The sequence below is a fragment of the Squalius cephalus genome (genome assembly GCF_949319135.1).
Source record: "Squalius cephalus genome assembly, chromosome: 22".
Taxonomy (NCBI): Eukaryota; Metazoa; Chordata; class Actinopteri; order Cypriniformes; family Leuciscidae; genus Squalius; species Squalius cephalus.
The window spans coordinates 5,699,845-5,719,478 of NC_137143.1; the positions used below are offsets into that span (position 1 = coordinate 5,699,845).

General features: G+C 37.1%; 2 protein-coding genes across 4 annotated transcripts in view; both read right to left on the bottom strand.

Annotated features, from left to right (window-relative positions):
• LOC307150569 (uncharacterized protein) lies at positions 1-3,486 on the bottom strand. The gene is made up of 4 exons (XM_079857919.1): positions 3,040-3,486; positions 1,605-1,738; positions 1,296-1,352; positions 1-982 (listed from the first exon to the last, which is right to left on the bottom strand). Exons 1-4 carry the CDS (start codon positions 3,107-3,109, stop codon positions 941-943), a joined length of 303 nt encoding a protein of 100 aa, XP_079714045.1. The 5' UTR covers positions 3,110-3,486; the 3' UTR covers positions 1-940.
• Positions 3,487-3,981: 495 nt separating this feature from the next.
• LOC307150422 (protein FAM107B) overlaps positions 3,982-19,634 on the bottom strand; it is a 37,140-nt gene continuing 21,487 nt past the window's right edge. For all 3 annotated transcript variants that reach the window (XM_079857649.1, XM_079857651.1, XM_079857650.1), the window contains 3 exons: positions 17,529-17,760; positions 7,795-7,951; positions 3,982-7,631 (listed from right to left, as the gene is read on the bottom strand). In XM_079857649.1, coding sequence (XP_079713775.1) covers positions 7,515-7,631; positions 7,795-7,951; positions 17,529-17,760 — 506 coding nt within the window. In that variant the 3' untranslated portion in view covers positions 3,982-7,514. The remainder of the gene's footprint in view (positions 7,632-7,794; positions 7,952-17,528; positions 17,761-19,634) is intronic.

Genomic DNA, 19,634 nt, shown 5'->3' on the forward strand with positions numbered 1-19,634 from the left:
GCAGATAATGCTGTTTATTCATGTTAGCATGTCAGCAAGCTTTTGTATGTTGCCAATATAGACATTAAAACCAGAATACAAAGCAGAAAAGGGAAATATGTAATATTTGTAAATCAGTAAGTCTAATAGCATTTGCACTGAGAAAAATCAATAGGATGCACTTTTAAGAAAAGACATTGGTAAAAATATAGTCAGCTCATGTTATGATCTACACTGTAAATGAAGTTACAGTATGGCTAATAATATAGGTTGTATTGTGTGTGTTTTGACAAGTTGACATAAACAGCAACACAGGCCTAAACATGGTAGTGTTAGATGGCAATGCCCTGGTACTTTGACATATACCATGGTACTGAATGATTAGCATAATCATATACCATGGCATTTACATTTTATTGATATGCAGTCCAAATAATTGTTTTTATGACAACCTTTTTTTGTAAAGGAAAATAAAACATGAATTGTTTTGAATCTTTACATCTGAGTCTACTGAATATATTGACCCACTGGCCACCAGAAAAAAAAAGTTGTAATCTAATATGTAACATGGTAACATTGAGGTTTTTTTTAGTGAAGTTATATTGTGTTAGATTCATTCATTATGTTTGTATAGTGTATAAATACTGTCCTCTAGAATGAATAATGTTAATTTAGCACCATGATATAGTGTAATAACAGGTTGTACAGCAGCATTCTTTAAAAAGCACCAAAGTTGGCATCACCACATCTATGTTAGAATTACATGAGAAACGTATCCATCTCAGGCTGAATCATAATATTCATGATTTTCTAACATCCAAAAACACTTTAGGAGTCTATTCTCATTTTTAAGACAATTCATTCTACGATATTATTATAGCATCTGACTTTGTTCCACATTGGAGCACCTGTGCTTATATCGGATCATGAGTTTCCCCCGGTGAAGCCATGAGCCGCAGGGCTACATTCCTGATCCCTCTCCCTGTGGCTCACCGTCAGGCCTCTGAGAGAAAAGCAGGAGTTCAGAGAAGCCGCCAATGGATGGATTGAGTTACACTTTACATGTTAGTAAGTGAGACATGTGAGCAAGCAGGTGAGTGATACAGTACATGAAGTATCTATCTATCTATCTATCTATCTATCTATCTATCTATCTATCTATCTATCTATCTATCTATCTATCTATCTATCTATCTATCTATCTATCTATCTATCTATCTATCTATCTATCTATCTATCTATCTATCTCACTCTCTCCATTCCTCCCTCTCTCTCCATCCATCCATCCATCCATCCATCTAGTGTTGGAGTCTTACCATGTGCACCCCTACTTGAGATCCACCATTGAAGAACATCTTTGAGTTGTCCTGCTCCTGATGAGTGAAAATAGATTACCAGTTTTAATGAGGTACTTTTCAGTTTCAAAATCAACTTAACTGATCCTACATCACATAATACATCTGTCAGTAGAACAGGGTTAAAACCCTTAAGATTGTCTCACTAAACCACCAATATTGTACAAATAAAATGGAATGGCCGATATTCAATGTGATATCTACATTTTAGTGGCTATAATGTAAAAAAAAAAGCTGATGTTGGCTTCCATGCGTTTGTAGTCCACTCACGTAATCTGAGTTGGCCTCCAGTAGTTCTTCTGCCTCGCTGTCTTCAGAGCTACAGCCTCCATGCTGACATCTCACCGCACGCTTCTCTCTCCCAGACCTCAGAAAATCCACCGCGGAAGACTTCCGGAGCAGTGCTGAAACAAACAACCCAATCACATCATCAGTTTGTCACAGGGAATCTTCCACACTGTACACATCTCAACCTGTTTCTTTTTCAAACCTTCCAAACGTTGAGATAACTTTTTAATTAAGTTTGTAAAAAAGAAGGTACTTTTGTTTTCATGTTGTATTTCAAAAGCCATTTGCAGCTATTGAGCAGGGATACGGGTGAGGTTAGGGTCAGGTTTGGTGGTATTGGTAGGTTCAAGGATGGGTTAAGGGGTGAGTGAAGGGTCAACAGTGTAATTACAGCTGTAATCACATGCAGGGATTTTTCAAATATAAGTACATTGTAATAACATGTACACCATAAATGCACTGCATCAAATTATTAATTTAAATGTTAATTAAAATGAATGTTAATACAAATATAAAAATACAATAGTATAAATAATAGTATAAAATATCATATATACATATATATACACACACATATATATATATATATATATACACTACCAGTCGAAAGTTTTGGATCGGTAAGATTTTTAATCTTTCTGCTCACCAAGGCTGCATTTATTTGAAAAAAAAATTGTGAAATATTATTACAATTTTAAATAACTATTTTCTATGTGAATATATATTCAAATATAATCTATTCCTGTGATCAAAGCTGAATTTTCAGCATCATTACTCCAGTCTTCAGTGTCACATGATCCTTCAGAAATCATTCTAATATGCTGATTTGCTGCTCAAGAAACGTTTCTCATTATTATCAATGTCGAAAACAGTTATTTCAGGATTCTTTGATGAATAGAATGTTCAAAAGAACAGCATTTATCTGAAATAGAAAGCTTTTGTTACATTAAACACTACCGTTCAAAAGTTTGGGCTCAGTAAGAATATTGATTTATTTTTTGGGGGGAAATAAATAAAATAAATCAATACTTTTATTCATCAAGGATGAATTAACTTAAGCAAAAGTTACAGTAAAGACATTTATAATGTTACAAAAGATTCTATTTTTTTGTATTTAATCATTTTTTAAATATTTTTTGTTGTATTTTTAATCAAATGAATGCAGCCTTGGTGAGCAGAAGAGACTTTGACTAGTGCATATATATAAACTACCTTTATCAATGATAAAAACTGTCAATTCATTATCATAAAAAAGGAAGGAAAAGTTGGCACACCATAGCTCCGAAAATAAAAATAAATCCATTTGTTTATTTCATGTTCTCATCAAGCCAAGTGGCTCTTCATCAGATAATGATAATTCACACAAAAAAAGTTTAAGTAAAATAAGAAAAACATAAAAAGGAAAAGTTTCCCATACCTGCCTCACAGATGTAGGTCACAAGCATGAGGATGAGTAGCGTTGGTATGAGCTGTCCGTGTGGCTCCATGTCTCATCTCAGCTCTGAGTTCAGAATCCTGCTGCTTTTACCTCACCTGAGACTCAAGCCCGTCCCACAGCAGAGGGGTGTGACCTTCAGCATCCGCCCGGACACATGGAACTGGCCCAAAACAGGAATGGACATTTGCATAAACCAGAGCGCAGTTTAGCCAACACTGGGCAAACTACTGCACATCTTCAGATGTTATCGGTAAACACTGGACACAGAGCAAGCCAGCTGCAAGAAACAGACAAGAAGCTGGAGGCTTCAGATGTGGCACTGAATGTCATTCCGTCAATTTTAGATGTGGTTAACTGACACATATGTATATATTATCATAACGTATCATATTTACTTAAATATAGGCTTAAAACGTCTCTGCCTGCTTGTTTTTAAATAGTCACATTTTTGTAATAGTCGCTGGGCAAATATGAATACAATAAAACCACAGAGTGATATTAAGGACATTTTTGAACTAAATTGTGGGGTATGTCGTTATATGTGTTTCAATTTTGTACAGTTCTTCAATTATTATATCCTTTGGTCAAAATGTGATATTTTTGTATGCTAACTTTTACATTTTCAGTGTTTTAGATCATTTTGTTCCAAAAGTCTGTAATAAGCTGTTTAATAAAAGGATTCTTTATGACAACTTACTCCATATAATGTGACTACACGCACCACTATATGTTCATTAAACTTTATCCTTTTCCTGGGCAATAATGTCATGGATTTTGCCTGTTTTTTTACTGTTCACAATCTATAAAACTATAAATACAGATTTCGATTGTATAAAAAATTCAGAAAACCATCAGATTAAATGCTATATATGCTGAATATTCTTTGAAAATGTAGGTCAGTAAGATTTTCTTTTTAGAAATTAATATTTTTATTCAGCAAGTGTGCATTAAATTGACCAAAAGTGACAGTAAAGACATTTATTTGGTTACAAAAATATATATTTCAAATAAATGCTGTTCTTTTGAATTTTCAATTAATCAAAGCATTCTAAAAAAAACACTGTTTTCAACATTGATAATAATCAGAAATGTTTCTTGAGCATCAAATCATCATATTAGAATGATTTCTGAAGGATCTTGTGACACTGAAGACTGGAGTTATGAAGCTGCAAATTCAGCTTTGATCGCAGGAATAAATTACATTTGAATATATATTAAAAACAGTTATTAGAAATTGTAATGATATTTACGGCCTTCTTGCTCAAATAAATGCAGATTTGGTGAGCATAAGAGACTTTCAAAAGCATTCAAAAATCGTACCAACCTCAAACTTTTGAATGGTAGTGTAACTTTAAGGTTTTGTGTGAACAAACTATCCTTCAAAATTAAAACTGAGATATTCACTGAAAGTGCGATAACTAGCTTCTGTCACTCTTTTTTTTACATTTAATGGCTAAATGTGCTTATCAATTGATTATCATTTTTGTAGCTTACATATTGGATTCAGATCAGTTATTAATTTGGTTTAAAATGAAAATGAATATTAATGATTCATAGCAGATGCATTTTGTGTTGGCCTGGTATTTGCACCTAAAACACAGTGTCCATGTTCAGGCTGTTGTGTTGCATGTAGTTCAGGTGTGCCATCGTTCAGTTCAGGTTCACAACTGCCTCGCGTCAAACAATTTAGCCCTTGTTTACTAGAGCACAACAAATCGGATCCTGAAGATTCTTAGGGATTAAACAGATTAGAGGTGGATAGCGTGTTTTTGTGGACAAAGGGTCTTGTGATTCGGGATATAGTGTTACCTGTCCCTCTAATTAAGAAGCTATCGAGAAGCTGGATGGAGGGAAAGATGGAGAATTTCCATCAGTGAAAAAAAAGAAAAACTCCACGAGGACCCATTAAAGTGAAACCGAGCATGATAACCCTGAACCGGGCCCTGTGACCTCCTGTAGCATCACTTCACTTTTAGAGCAGCTAGTTAAAATTCACAACACACACACACACGCACACTCACACACACACACACTCACTCTGGAAGCCTGGCCCTGTGGACAGGGAGCTGGCATTGAACAGAGTTGAACTTGATAGCTTATTGTTAACTTGTTGGTGCATAGATGGTTTTCTTTGCAAGAGTGTTTGCAAAAAGCAGATTTTTTTTTGTTGTTGTTGTTGGTATTTGTTTGAATAAAAGAATACCAACTAATTATTTAATGTCAGGAAATAAGGGGCACAAAATCAAAATGTACATTTATTATTACTATATTTTTATTTTATTTTATTTATATGAAGCGTGTGTACCTTTTATTTATTGTGTAAGTTCTCTTTTTATAACAATCAAAAGGTCATGGCTAAAGCTACAAAAAATATAGCCTACTCTTATATTTTCTTATGATTTTGACATAAGCAAATAAACACTGAATTGTACTCAAGTAACAAATTGATTGTTGTATTATCCAATGGCTTTAGGGGCCAGAAAAGGCAGCAATTACATATTATTTCAATTTTACTTAAAAAAAATCTAATACAGATAAAAAATGGAAACAAGCTGCAGTCCGTAGTTTTTCCTCTTTGTCGCCATCTCTGTTCGAAATCTGCAATTGCAGTTATTCGCGGAATTATCAACTTTACGTGGGTTGTGCCTCGGCATGGCACAGCGCCGATGAATCCGATGTTTTGAGGAGAATGTCAGTCACCGCGCCGGTGTCATTCGGGATCACAGATTCTACTTTTTGGAAGTATGACCAACATAAGAATTTTCTGAACAAGTAACATCCACTTTTGTTCTGACCAAGGGGAAAAAAGCATTTTAAATCGCGCTGATTAAATCTAACGATTGCTTATCATATCACGTCAAACCGTGCAAATAATACTTTGTTCTCAAATTGTTAATGTTAACAACATCAGTATTGCGTGACTACATTTAATGCCCTTCCGATATTTATCCTTGTTTGCGCGCGGGCCCGGTTACAATGGGTGAATCTCCAGTTGTCACTGGTTATTGTCGTTTGAACCTTTCTGGATCCGCCATCAAATTGCTAAGTTTAATTATATCGAGTGCTGTAAGAAAAGGCTATAAATCTCCACCTCCAACATCCTCACACGCAACATAGCCTACTAGCCGAGACAACTTCTTTATGTGTACAGATGTGACGTAATGACGCAAAGACATACTCGAATTTCCTGGGGAAATCCACCAGTACCACTGGAATTAAAAACATTATTACAAGCTTACCGTTTTGCATCGAGCTAAGGCAAGCAGATAGTTTTGAACACTGGCTGGTTATGTACTTGCTCAAAAATTTATTTGGGATAATTTTTAACGCAAAAAAAGCTACGGACTGCAGCTTTAAATAAAAATAAAAATACAAAAATAAATGGTCTGAGAGTGAACATATAGCACTTTAAACATGTTTCAGCCATTAATGCTTTGTGTTCTATTTTTCAGTTGTAAATGTTTGTTTAAACAATGAAGCAGCAAATAATTTGAAAGAAACTTTACTTTTCCTGATATGCAGCCATATTATGGAACATTTCATAAAGATTCATAAAGACTTCTGTGCAACATACATTGAACCATGTCAGGCAGCCCATACTGTTGCATTACTTAAACAAAGGCACTGGAATAAGCACAAACCAGACAACTCTATTTTCACACAGGTTTAACTCTCTGACGTGTCAAATTAAATAGTTAGCTTCTTGTAATGGTGCATCATCATTTTAGCCATCATTGTAGTAATGATCAATGTTATGTTCTTTTTATTTTTCATCTTAAAATCAAGGGTGATAAAGGCTGAAAACAATAGTAGTTGTTATATTTTCATTTAAAAGTGACAAGTGCTGATTGTTAAGTGTAAGAGACAACGTTTAAAATTAGGCAATGAACAAATATTTGGCGGTTTGGTAAGCAATAATTTGTCTATAATACTGATATGTTTGTCTAATTGTCGCCTTATAAATGTTCAGCCTTTCGGTTAGAGAGAAATATAAATGTTTATTCGCTCTGAAACTGCTCCTTGTACCTTGTTTTCACTTTTTTTTATCTAATGTGACAGAACCAGAACATAGCTGTCCATACACAGACACACACACACACACACAGACACACGCACGCACGCATGCACGCACGCACGCACGCACGCACACACACACACACACAAGCAGCCTGGACAGTTAATCTTTAACCCATCGTGTCCAATCCAGAGCAGAAAGAACAACACACTCTTTCTCGTCGCAGTCTCTTTAAACCTCTTGAGCATCAAGCTCTTGATGAAGTGAAGATGTAGCAGAGGTTCTTTGGGTCCTGTCTTTATCTCGGTCCTCTCTGAATCTGCTCCAGAGAGCGCTGAAGGTGTTGTTGGTGTGAGACAGGCAGTAGAGAAGATCAGTGTTTAGGTCTCTATGTTACTGGCTGTGCACAAACACACACATCTGGATCCAGTCTGTGTCCCTACACCTCCTTCTCTCCAGAACTTGTAAAGGACGTTCGTCTCAGGTTCTCCTTAACTTTGATGAACTCCGGGGCGCTGCAGTTGCTGTCCTCCACACTTGCTTGCTCCTTCTCCAGCTAAAGCACAAAACACACACACAAATATATCTGTCAGATATTTAGCGCATATTTGTCTGGTGTTTTGCAGCTAAACAGGATATTCATCTGAAAGAGGGTTTAGTGTGATAGATCTCTGATATACAAGAAGAGGATATTGAGCTTGAGATTGTATGGTTTCTACCTCCTCTAGTTTCTGTTGTCTCTTGAGAAGCTCCTGTTCCAGTGGAGAGATTTTCCTCCTGGCTTCCTCCTCCTGCTTTCTCTGTTTTATCATCTGCTCTCTCTTCCTTTGCTCCAACACACGCTGCAGTTCTGGCTTGCTCTCCACACTAATACCTCTGAGGTGTATCAAATAAAATAAAAGAATACATTAGAAATCAGAGGAAATTAGATTAGCTCAAATAAAATAATATTTAAAAATTAAAGTAAATACAATTTAAAATAGAATTGAAAAGAAAAGAATAAAACAGAATTAGAAAATCTAAAGAATAGACACAGTACAATGTCAAAAACAAAGATTAGAATACATCAAACAGGAAAGGAAAGGTATAAAATAGAATAGAATAGAATAGAATAGAATAGAATATAGAATATAAAACAATATGCCACATTAGAATGTAAAAAACAAAGATTAGAATACAACAAATAGAGGAAAGGAAAGGAAAGGAAAGGAAAGGAAAGGAAAGGAAAGGAAAGGAAAGGAAAGGAAAGGAAAGGAAAGGAAAGGAAAGGAATGTGATGGGGTGGAATGGAATTGAATTGAATTGAAAGCAATATACCACAGTAGAATGTAAAAAACAGATTAGAATACAACAAATAGAGGAAAGGAAAGGAAAGGAAAGGAAAGGAAAGGAAAGGAAAGGAAAGGAAAGGAAAGGAAAGGAAAGGAAAGAAAGGAAATGGATGGGATGGGGTGGAATGGAATGGAATTGAATAGAATAGAAAGCAATATACCAAAGTAGAATGTAAAAAACAAAGATTAGAATACAACAAACAGAGGAAAGGAAAGGAAAGGAAAGGAAAGGAAAGGAAAGGAAAGGAAAGGAAAGGAAAGGAAAGGAAAGGAAAGGAATGTGATGGGGTGGAATGGAATTGAATTGAATAGAAAGCAATATACCACAGTAGAATGTAAAAAACAAAGATTAGAATACAACAAACAGAGCAAAGGAAAGGAAATGAATAGAATAGAAAGCAATAGACCACAGTAGAATGTAAATAACAAAGATTAGAATACAACAAACAGAGCAAAAGAAAGGAATGTAAATAAATAGAATAGAAAACAGCAACTAAAAATAAGAATTAAATATCACAATACAAATATAGCAAATACATGGTAAAAACAACAACAAAGAATACAATAGCAAACAGAATAAAAAAGAATAGAGTAGAAAATAATGAAAAAATGAAAATAAATGAGAATGGAATAGAATAGAATAGAATCATCATCTGCTGATGCAGTCCATAAGTCCTCCAGCAGGTGTCAGTATTGTCATGTTAGTGTCACTAATCAGATATGTGTGCTTTGTAAAACTTGTTTGCTTTTTTTTTTAATAACAGAAAATGTGTGAATGTACAAAACATGTATTATGAAAATCTGTTATATTGTAGCCTGTGAAAATATGTAGAGCTGTTTGACTGTAAACGTGTCAGAATATCCATTAGTTTCCTGTTGTTTTTACCCTTCACGTTGCCAGTGTTGTGACTTTCCATCTTAGTCACAGTCAAGGCTAATACCATTTACAATGGGCTCATTTTGACAGACCCGACATCAGAATTGTGTGCTCGTTTGTCTAAGTGCAGCTTGGCTGAATATATATGATTCTTCCATCAATTCTGACCAATGCTGCGTAAGCTCTCACAAGCGTTTCTTCAAGGTGCCAAGCTGCTGTTAACACACGTGATAATTAATAACTTTAGTGCCAGGATAGACATATGCACACCCACACTCACACATACAGACAGACTGATAATTAAATGAGCTTGTTCTCTCCGCAGGGAGGTGGCGCCACAGGTGCTGAGAGGAGGGGAAGGAAGTGTGTGTGTGTGTGTGTGTGTGTGTGCGCGTGGGGAGTTCAGCAGATGTGGGAGTTCCAATAAGCATCCCTGTTCATTTAGATGGTGTCCTTCAAGCTGAAGAGACAGCCAGACAACAACAAATAAACACAAGGGACATTTAATGAAGATAACAAGAGAGACGTCAGGCCCCCGGACGGCTCCTGAAAGCTCCTCATAATAATAACACGCTGCTCTTTAGCCTTATCTCAGCTCTCGGCTATGAATACTCGCTTGCTGAACCTTTGCTCGGATCGTTGGCATCGACCTGTTCCTGAAATGATCCATAGATGGTGTCTTTTTTCCTATCATGGCTAACAGTGACATACGAGCCAAATGTGTCTCTCCCCTTTTAGTGCCTCCTTTTAGCATCACTTCTCCTGACTGATTTCTTTCAGTGTTTAGTTAAACTTATCGTAAAGAGCTCTGCTACATCACTGCCAAATAAAAAGGCTTATCTACAGAAGGCTTGAGAAAAGAGGCGCTTTCCTCTGCCACCCTTGCGCTCACTATGCCACCTTTGATGCCCACTGTTATCTGTGTGGATGTGAGATCCCCATCCCTTTCTCTCTCTCTTTTAATGTCCTCTAGACTGTCTTCTGCAGGGTCTCTCAGCACCAAAGAGGCAAAAGTGCCAACAGTAACTAAAAGATACTTGCTTAATGGCCGACATGGCACTGTGCCAGAAAGCTCTCTGTGGTTTAAAGTGTTTGGTAGTGGAACAGAGTGCACACACTAATGAATGTACCCACACAAACAGTGACTTTTTCTCTGTAATGAAAGCCTCTAATAAATCGGCCCTCCATTCATGCTGTCTGCAACTCCATCGGTTCCTATTAGTCTTAGCACACGAGATAGCTGGATTAGTACTGGTGCTACATGTTGGTCAAAGTCAGCGGTGTCCAATCCTGCTCCCAGAGGTCCACCTTCCTGAGAATTTTAGCTCCGGCAATTATTAAAAGTGTTGGGGAAGCTATTTTAAAACGATAGCCTGAAAAGCTATAATTGAAAATAGCTAAACTACCATAGTGATTAAACCTGCTGGACAGACTACAACTCCTCCTCTTATCAATGGAAAATTCTGAATGTTATCAATCCACAATCTGACTTGTGATGAGGTTTGGAATCATAAATCACGCTGTGTTCATTTAATTTAATTTATTTCCAGATTCAGTCATAGGCTCATTCTTACATACTAGAGCTCATGCGCACATACGCACTCTTCAAAAACAGTTCTTTAAATCTCTTGACAAGCTAAAAGACCTAAATGACATTTGTATGTATTTGAAATAAAAGATACAGATTGTACTGAATGTCAGCTTGCTGATTTTGCCAAAGATAAGTATTTATTACATCCAGATGTCATGTAAACAAGAAATTATGCTATTAAAGGTGCATTGGGCAAGTCTCTGAGTTTTTACAGAACTATGCCCCCTTCTGGCGACACGCGAAACTGCAACCAGAGTTGTGCACGCGGTTACGTGGAGTTTGCGTTGGGTTTTGGGATGAACTAGAAGCCGGTCTCTTTGAATCCATCTTCTACTTTTGCAAAAGTCGCTTGAGTTGTCTTCGCTGATAATAATGGCGGCGAATACACAAACCTGCCAGACATAGCCAGGTGAGCGTGAACGCGCATGACGTCACGCCTAGTTGATTCCGTCCCGAATCCCTCTTATTTATTTTACTGTACAGGATTATAGAGGCAATCGCAGAGATCATAGAAGGGCTCATTCAGCCCATCAGACAATTGTTTAAGCATGTATGGGTTAGAAAAACGGGTATTTTTAACATGAAAAGTTGCTTAATGCACCTTTAAGTTCACTTTTAAAATGAAAATTCTGTCATCATATACTCACCCTCATGTTGTTTCAAAGCTGTATGAATTTCTTTCTTCTGCTGAACAGAAAGGAAGATATTTAGAAGAATATCAGTAACCAGACAGTTTTTGGGTCCCATTGACTTCCATAGTATATTTTTTTCCTACTATGGAAGTCAATGGGACCCAAAAACTGTCTGGTTACTGACATTCTTAAATATCTTCCTTTCTGTTCAGCAGAAGAAAGAAATTCATACAGCTTTGAAACAACATGAGGGTGAGTATATGATGACAGAATTTTCATTTTAAAAGTGAACTTCTCCTTTAACCACAGGTCTTTGCGATGCTGTTTGCGAATGTTCGTTGGAACTATGGTTTCGGGAGACACAGACTCGTTGAACTATGCTGATAATGGCGGAACTTGCGACCATAGTTGGCTAACAATGCTTTCGGTAAACGCACCCCTGGATGATGCATAGGAACTCCCACCGACCGGTGGTGACTGGTGAAGATGAGACAGAGGCTCTGTCCCAAATGGCACACTTCATGTGCACTTGCATCCTTGCATACAATGGCTGCAGCATGTGTGTTAAGTCCACAAGACCGTAGGACAGGGCTAGAGGGCCATGACCTGGAGGGTTTAGTTTCAACACTAATTAAACACATCAGAACCAGCAAATCAACGTCTTTAGGATTACTTCATCAGTACAGTCAATTGTGTTTGGTTTAGGATTGAACTCTGCAGGCTGTGGCCCATTAGAAACGGAACTGAAAAGCCCTGAAACCCCCCAGTTACCATTGTAGGTTTCAGAAGGGTGTTCACGAGTGTCCCCTTTGCAGTTGCTATCTGCTCTTAATCCATACGAGCTCCGCAGCAGACTTCTTCCCTACAGTCAAAGCAGCTTTATGTCACGAAAGTATAGACTCAGAAGAAGACCATGAGAGCTTAGGGTGCTGTTTGGGACAGGAACACTGTGATTTAGCTAATCTATGTGCATGGAAATGATTAGGAAGCCATGATGGATAGAGACCAGCACATTTTGCCAGGAAGCAGATCAAAAAACAACCTACAAATTGACAGGATCCTGGTTTAAGCCAAAGGACAGTGCATTTTTTCCCGGTTTCACAGACAAGGCTTAAATCTAGTCATAGAACTAAAATGTACCAGTAATGCTTTTTCTAAGGCACATTTATAAAAGCTACTTAAATGTCCTAATTTATCTAAGGCCTAATCCTGGCTTAATTTAAACCCTGTCTGTGAAACCGGGCCATAGTACCCCCTTCACTACGAGGTCTCCCATCCATGAAATGACCAGGCTGAATCCTGCTTAGCTTCAGTTGGAAACCAGCTGAGAACTGCATGAGGATACGCCACATTCAAGCCAACCTGGAAAGTTCCTACATATGATTTTCATAACTATGACACGGCAGGCATTCAGGTGATTTTGGTCAATTGATAAAATGGATTTGCTGGAGAATTTTATTTTCATATTTACTTCCTGACGTAAATAAGAACAAAAAGATGGTTTTACTTTATTTTGATGGTCCCTTTAACACATTTTGTTGACTATAAGTAACGTTATATGTCTACTAACTCTCAGTAGAGTGTTAGTAGAGTATTAGTAGACTGGTAGGGTTAGAATGAGTTGACATGTAGTTGCAAAGTTACTTAAAGTCAGTAGAATGTCTGTTAGGGACCATCACAATAATGAGTTAGCAGATATTAAGCAGACAGTCTGTTAATACTCTAAGAGAGTTAGTTGGCATGTAGAAAAGTTACTTATAGTCAACAAAATGTTCAAAAGGGACCATCAAAATAAAGTGTAACCAAAAAGATTCATATTAGATGTTTAATTAATGCGTTATATCTGTATTTTATCATTTTTGTGTTGTCACGGAGAATGATGGGAAATTTAATTTAATCAAATTTGTTTCCTCATAAACCAGCTGAATGAGCTCTAGCTAGCTATAACTGAGCTACAAACAAAATGGTCACATCAACATTATAATTAGAATACATTATGATAAGTCAAACAAATTGTTATTCATTGTTTGTTTTCATTGTTATCAACTTGCAAATGCAATCACTCCAACACAATTTGAATGCACCAATAGCAGCAAGCAAAAAAGTATTTAGCTACACTACAAGAATGCTAAAATGAATCAGAATGCCCATTTGCTCAATTCGGAATGTCATGTTTTATCGCAGTACAAATTAGCGATGCTACTAGGCTACATACTGCCATGCACTTAACACTTGCATGGATAACCAAAATCTGTGTACAGAACAAGATTATGAAGAGAAGTGACAACAGTATGAAGCCACAATATGTACGTGGACTTATTTAATTACTCTCCAACATTGTTGTGCACTACAGACCTGTTTCTGTCTAAAATATCACAGCTGAAAATGACAACGCACTCAAGAGCACTCTAAGTTCTTGGGTTTGCTGTGTCACAGGATCTGCGGCATAAACAGCAAAGCTCTATCGTTGGCCACTTTAGATAAGTGCTCATTTCCCCTGTGTGAAAACACAATGCAAGACCCGCGTGGGATGTGAACACTATATCTCTAATTGGCTGAGCCTTGCGTTCTTTAAATCTTAAACCTCCTAAAGTGTCTAGGAAAGAGAGGAATGGAAAGAGGGGGAAGGATAAAAGGGTTCTGTTGGCACTCCTGAGGGCTTTAGACCCCTCTGCTAAGACAGAGGGAGTGTGTTCACCTTTACCACATTTACTGGTACAGTATTATAGAAGTGGGGGGTGACATTACTAAGCAACTATGCAATGCTAATCAAAGTGCTAGCACAGACAGCATGGAATCTGAGGAAAAAAAACTGAAGGCCCTCTGTTTCAGTACTTGGAGAATTTGGTTTATTTTTGCTTACTGATTTATTGTTGCTGAAAACAACAAAAAGTAATGAAATTATTAAGTCGGTTTCACTTTATTTTGATGGTCCCTTTTACACATTTTGTTGACTATAAGTAATGTTGCACCTACATGTCTACTAACTCTCATTGGAGTATTAGTATTAGTGGACTGGTAGGGTTAGGGTTAGAATAAGTTGACGTGTAGTTGCAAAGTTACTTTTAGTCAGTAGAATTGGTGGACCATCACAATAAAGAGTTAGAAAATATTAAGCAGACAGTCTATTTAATACTCTAATGAGAGTTAGTTGACCATTAGGAGATATCATTAGGAAACATGGCATTAGCTTTCACTGTTATGCAGACGATACTCAGCTCTATATTTCTTCAAAACCTAACGAAACTTACCAATTCACAAAATTAACGGAATGCATAGCGGATATAAAAAATTGGATGACTCGTAATTTCCTACTTCTAAATTCTGAAAAAACAGAGTTTCTAATTATTGGACAAAAAACTTCCTCACGTAATAATCTAGAATACTGTCTAACACTTGATGGCTGCTCTGTTAAGTCTTCGTCGTCGGTTAGGAACCTGGGTGTGCTCTTTGATACCAATCTTTCATTTGAAAGTCACGTGTCCAGTATCTGTAAAACTGCATTTTTCCATCTTAAAAATATATCTAAATTACGTCATATGCTCTCATTGACAAATGCGGAACAATTAGTTCATGCGTTCATGACCTCAAGGCTAGATTATTGTAATGCTCTACTGGGTGGTTGCCCTGCACGCTTAATAAACAAACTACAGCTGGTTCAAAACGCAGCAGCTCGAGTTCTTACCAGAACCAGGAAGTATGACCATATTAGCCCGGTTCTGTCAAAACTGCACTGGCTGCCTATTAAACATCGCATTAATTTTAAAATATTGCTGATTACTTACAAAGCACTAAATGGTTTAGCTCCGCAGTACTTGAGCGAGCTCTTAACGCATTATAGTCCTTCACGTCTATTGCGATCTCAAAATTCCGGCCAGTTGATAATACCTAGAATATCAAAATCGACTGCTGGCGGTAGATCCTTTTCCTATTTAGCACCAAAACTTTGGAACAGCCTTCCTACCATTGTCCGGGAAGCAGACACACTCTGTCAGTTCAAAGCTAGACTAAAAACACATCTCTTTGACCTAGCGTCCACATAATACATTATAGACTTCTATAATTCAATGTTAGGCTGCATAGATTAGGTCAGCTGGAACCGGGAACACTTCCCAAAAATCCTGATGTACTCGTTACATCATAAGAAGAATGGCATCTACGCTAATTTTAGTGTCTTTTTTTATCCAGAGGTCTTCCCGCAGCCTGCCGGATCCAGGCCGTATCCAGATCTGATGATGGACCTTCGCCTGGACCCGATGACAACGCAGTGCTGAAGTGCCAACTAGTCTCTCCCTATGGAGGATCCCTTTACCACTCTACAGATAAAGCGTTGTCGGGAAACTCAATTCGCGTATCTACCCCGAATTGATAAAATAAAATAAAATTCTGTATCAAAAATTATAAGGAAACACCAGTACTTTGTTTAGGCTTGGTTTGTAGGGAATTACAAACCTGCGTACATATATTCAAACGCACATAACTATAGAACCATTTCTTAATGCGCATCTGAACGCCATCAGCGTTTCTCACAGGTTCGCGTTTAAAGTCTATGTAGAGAGAATTGTGTCGTCTTAGCGGCCCTTAATTTAATAACAAATGATTGTTGCGACGGAAGCGAATCAATCATAACTAACCTTAGCTGGAAAATAACTTTACTAAAGAACCGCTATAAAGGCAAAACAATCTCTGTTACCATAAATTATACGTTTATCTCTGTAAAGCTGCTTTGAAACAATCTACATTGTTAAAAGCGCTATATAAATGAAGATGACTTGACTTGACTTGACTTGACATGTAGTTGCAAAGTTATAGTCAACAGAATGTTCGAAAGGGACCATCAAAATAAAGTGTTACCATTAAGTCATTTGCTCCATTGCAGAAAAAAAAAAAAAAAAGATTTAGTAAGTTTAAAATTATATATAAAAGTTGTTCAAAATAACAATTTTTTTCCAAAATATCAACCAAAACCTGTCCAGATGTGCTGAGAAAGTAAGTAGCCAACTAGTGACCATCATTCCAGCACATGTTTATCCTGTCCAAAAACACAGTCCTAAGCATATCCTTAACTGGATAAAAGCCGTACAATCAGAGGGAAAAAAGGTTGATACTACTGTTGTTTAAACCCTATAGCATTTCTAAACCTAAACCTTAACCCTAACCTCTATGTCCTGATTGGTTGTTCCATGTTCAACATCTCCTAATCTCCAACTCTGGTTGAATTTATGCGTTTACCTGTAAGTAGTCAATTAGCAGACACCTTTATCCAAAGCGACTTACAAAACATGTATTGCAGAGACTACCACCTAGAGTTAAATATCTTGCTCGGGAGCTCAGAGATGATAGCTCATGTCTCGCATTTGGTTGAGATCAAACTAAAAAACTTTAATCTCTGGGGGAGAGCGGGGCACAACTAACGGGGCTAGTTTTCACCAACATGGTTTAACAGATTCCATACATGCTAGCGTGAAGTAACTTGTTTATTCACTTATTTACGTATTCACTAGTTGCCATATCAACACTATATAGAGTGAAAAAAAGAAAAGGAATTTTTGTAAGATAGCACTGAACATTTATTTAACCATAGCAAAAGTACATTTCTTTCTGAAGTAAATTTATCATCTTAGTTTTTAGTGTTAATTTAAAATGAGACAAATCTAAAATAAATCTCTAATTTTTGGAACATTGATTAGCCAGGTTTAAATCCTAGTTGTGCAGGTTGCGGATAAACACTACCTTACAACACGGCGCTATTAAAACTATGCCATTCCATGATTTAGCGATGTAACATGTAACTATGAATGCGGCAAGTCGTCGATGAGGGGCTGCCGCCTTACTTTCGTTTTGTTGTTATGTTGAATGATTATTAGTTTCCACCTCCTTCTTCCCTGAGCTTTTAACTTTGTTACATTGGTAACGCAGACAGCAACATAGTGTCGGCCCAGATCCGGGCCACATCTGGTACATGTGGATTTAATGTGAGTACTACCTGCCATTTAGCAGATGAGTGTGCATGTACTCATACCGTTTTTGGTTCATAAGCAACTCCCGATGAAGCTCCTGGTGGCTTTTAGAGGCTTTCACAGGATTAATAAGCTTTTTGGGCTTGATGAGATCATCATCCGCTGTCATGTAATCAGGCTGAGGAGCGTAACTGGCCAATGGGGGGATCTCGCGATGAGGGTAACCAAATGGATCCCTGTCCGGGGTTCTCGGCTGATGAGGCTGTTCCCATTGAATATCGGCATACGCTGAGGCTGAGAACAGAGAGAAAACAATGCGAGAGGAAGGATTTTATTGAAAGGAAGTAACGTTTCCCTTCCTGACTTCTTTTAACTGCGAGAAGAAAGGCAGAGATTGACGCAAAAGAAGAACATAATAAACAGCAGTAAGTGGGATGGTGGAGCATAAACAAGCCACATCAGAGAGCCAGCATCTACATACACTACAACATACACTACTTGTCTCTGCTCCAGTTTAAATGATTCCATGTGAGCCGAAGCAGGTTTCCTGAAAGTAGCAGGTGGACATTCAGTGTGTTTACGTTCCTCTGGGTTTGGGAGGAAATTCCTTACCTTCATTTCCTCCAACTATTTCGAGAATTTTTACACCACCAGACCTCTAACACACTATCACACACAGACGACGCACTGATGTGAATGATCTTTTCTGACCCCAAAGATAGTAAAACATTTTTGTTCTAGTTCCACTGAAATTGAATAAATACCACACTCTGGCATATTTCACCCTAAAAATCAAAAGAGAGAAAGAAAATTCACGGTAGTCAGTATGTTGAGAAAAGTAGGAGGTTATTAAATAGTACTGGTTCAGACAAGTTTGTAATTCATCACCACTAAAGAACAAACTTGTATCCAGATCCATAATGCAAGCCATGCAGCTGGACTGCATAAAGACACTCCTCTGAGGATAGGACAGATTAAAAGTGCAGTGATCCGTGCTAAAGTGACAGCAGATCAGGTGTCATATGCATTGAAGCTTGCTCAGAACAATGCTATGCTTGGAGGAGGAACCAGAGACAGTCTCCACCATTCAATATTAAAAAAGCTGAGCTCAATTCTTAGCACTTCTCAATCAGAGTGCATGAGAAGAGGACAGGGGTGAAATGATGTTGATGATGACAGGTAAGATGATGAAGGGAATTCATGCATGTTAAAGTATTTGTAGCCCAGAGGTTAGCAAGTTTTTTTTTTTTTTTTTTCAAACAAGTAAATAAAGCGTTCCCCCCTTTTTAAAAACCTAAGTATTAAGTTATAAACTAAAGACTCTTGTGTCTCTTGCGTACTAAATCCTTTTTCTTATATTCTCAGTTTATTTTATCACTATTATTATTGTTAATACTCTCTGTAAGGGAACAAACCATCCAAGTACTATACGTTTCAGTCCATTGGATTAACATCACTGATATAGACCTTATTTTGTCCATACCGAATGCTGTTGATCCATTAAAAGAGATATTTCATGTTTATGAGGATTATGAATAAGCACTGGTTGGTCAGAGAGCGTGTTGGCACAAGGAAGTCAGAGAGTTTACACAGTATGTGGGCTTATGTAGCTATGGAATAATAAAAAAGTAATATGAAATATAAATATTTACATAATTATTACTAAAAAATATCGGTAACACTTAACAATAAGGTTTCAGTAGTTAGTTAACTACTTGAGTTAACATGAACTGAGAATGAACAATACTTCTACAGCATTTATTAATCTTAGTTAATATTAATTTTTAACATTTATTAATACGTTATTAAAACCAAAGTTTGTGTTTGTGAAGTAACATGAACAAATAATGAAAAGCTGTATTTTGATTAACTATCATTAACAAAGATTAATAAATACAGTAACAAATGTATTGCTCATTGTGAGTTCAAGTTAGTTAAAACATTAACTAATGTTAACTACCTTATTGCAAAGTGTTACCAAAATACAGTTTTCAGGTGATCTTGTTCAGTGGACACCTGAGTTAAAGCCTGTAACATCACCAGAATATGTTTCATTTTGTTTCCTTTCATGTTTGTGTGTGCAAATATTGCTTTTTTTTTTGCAAATGAATGTGTTGCAATGTCTGCCTGCTGTTAACTGAGCAAAGTGAGCATATGTGTGGCCCACT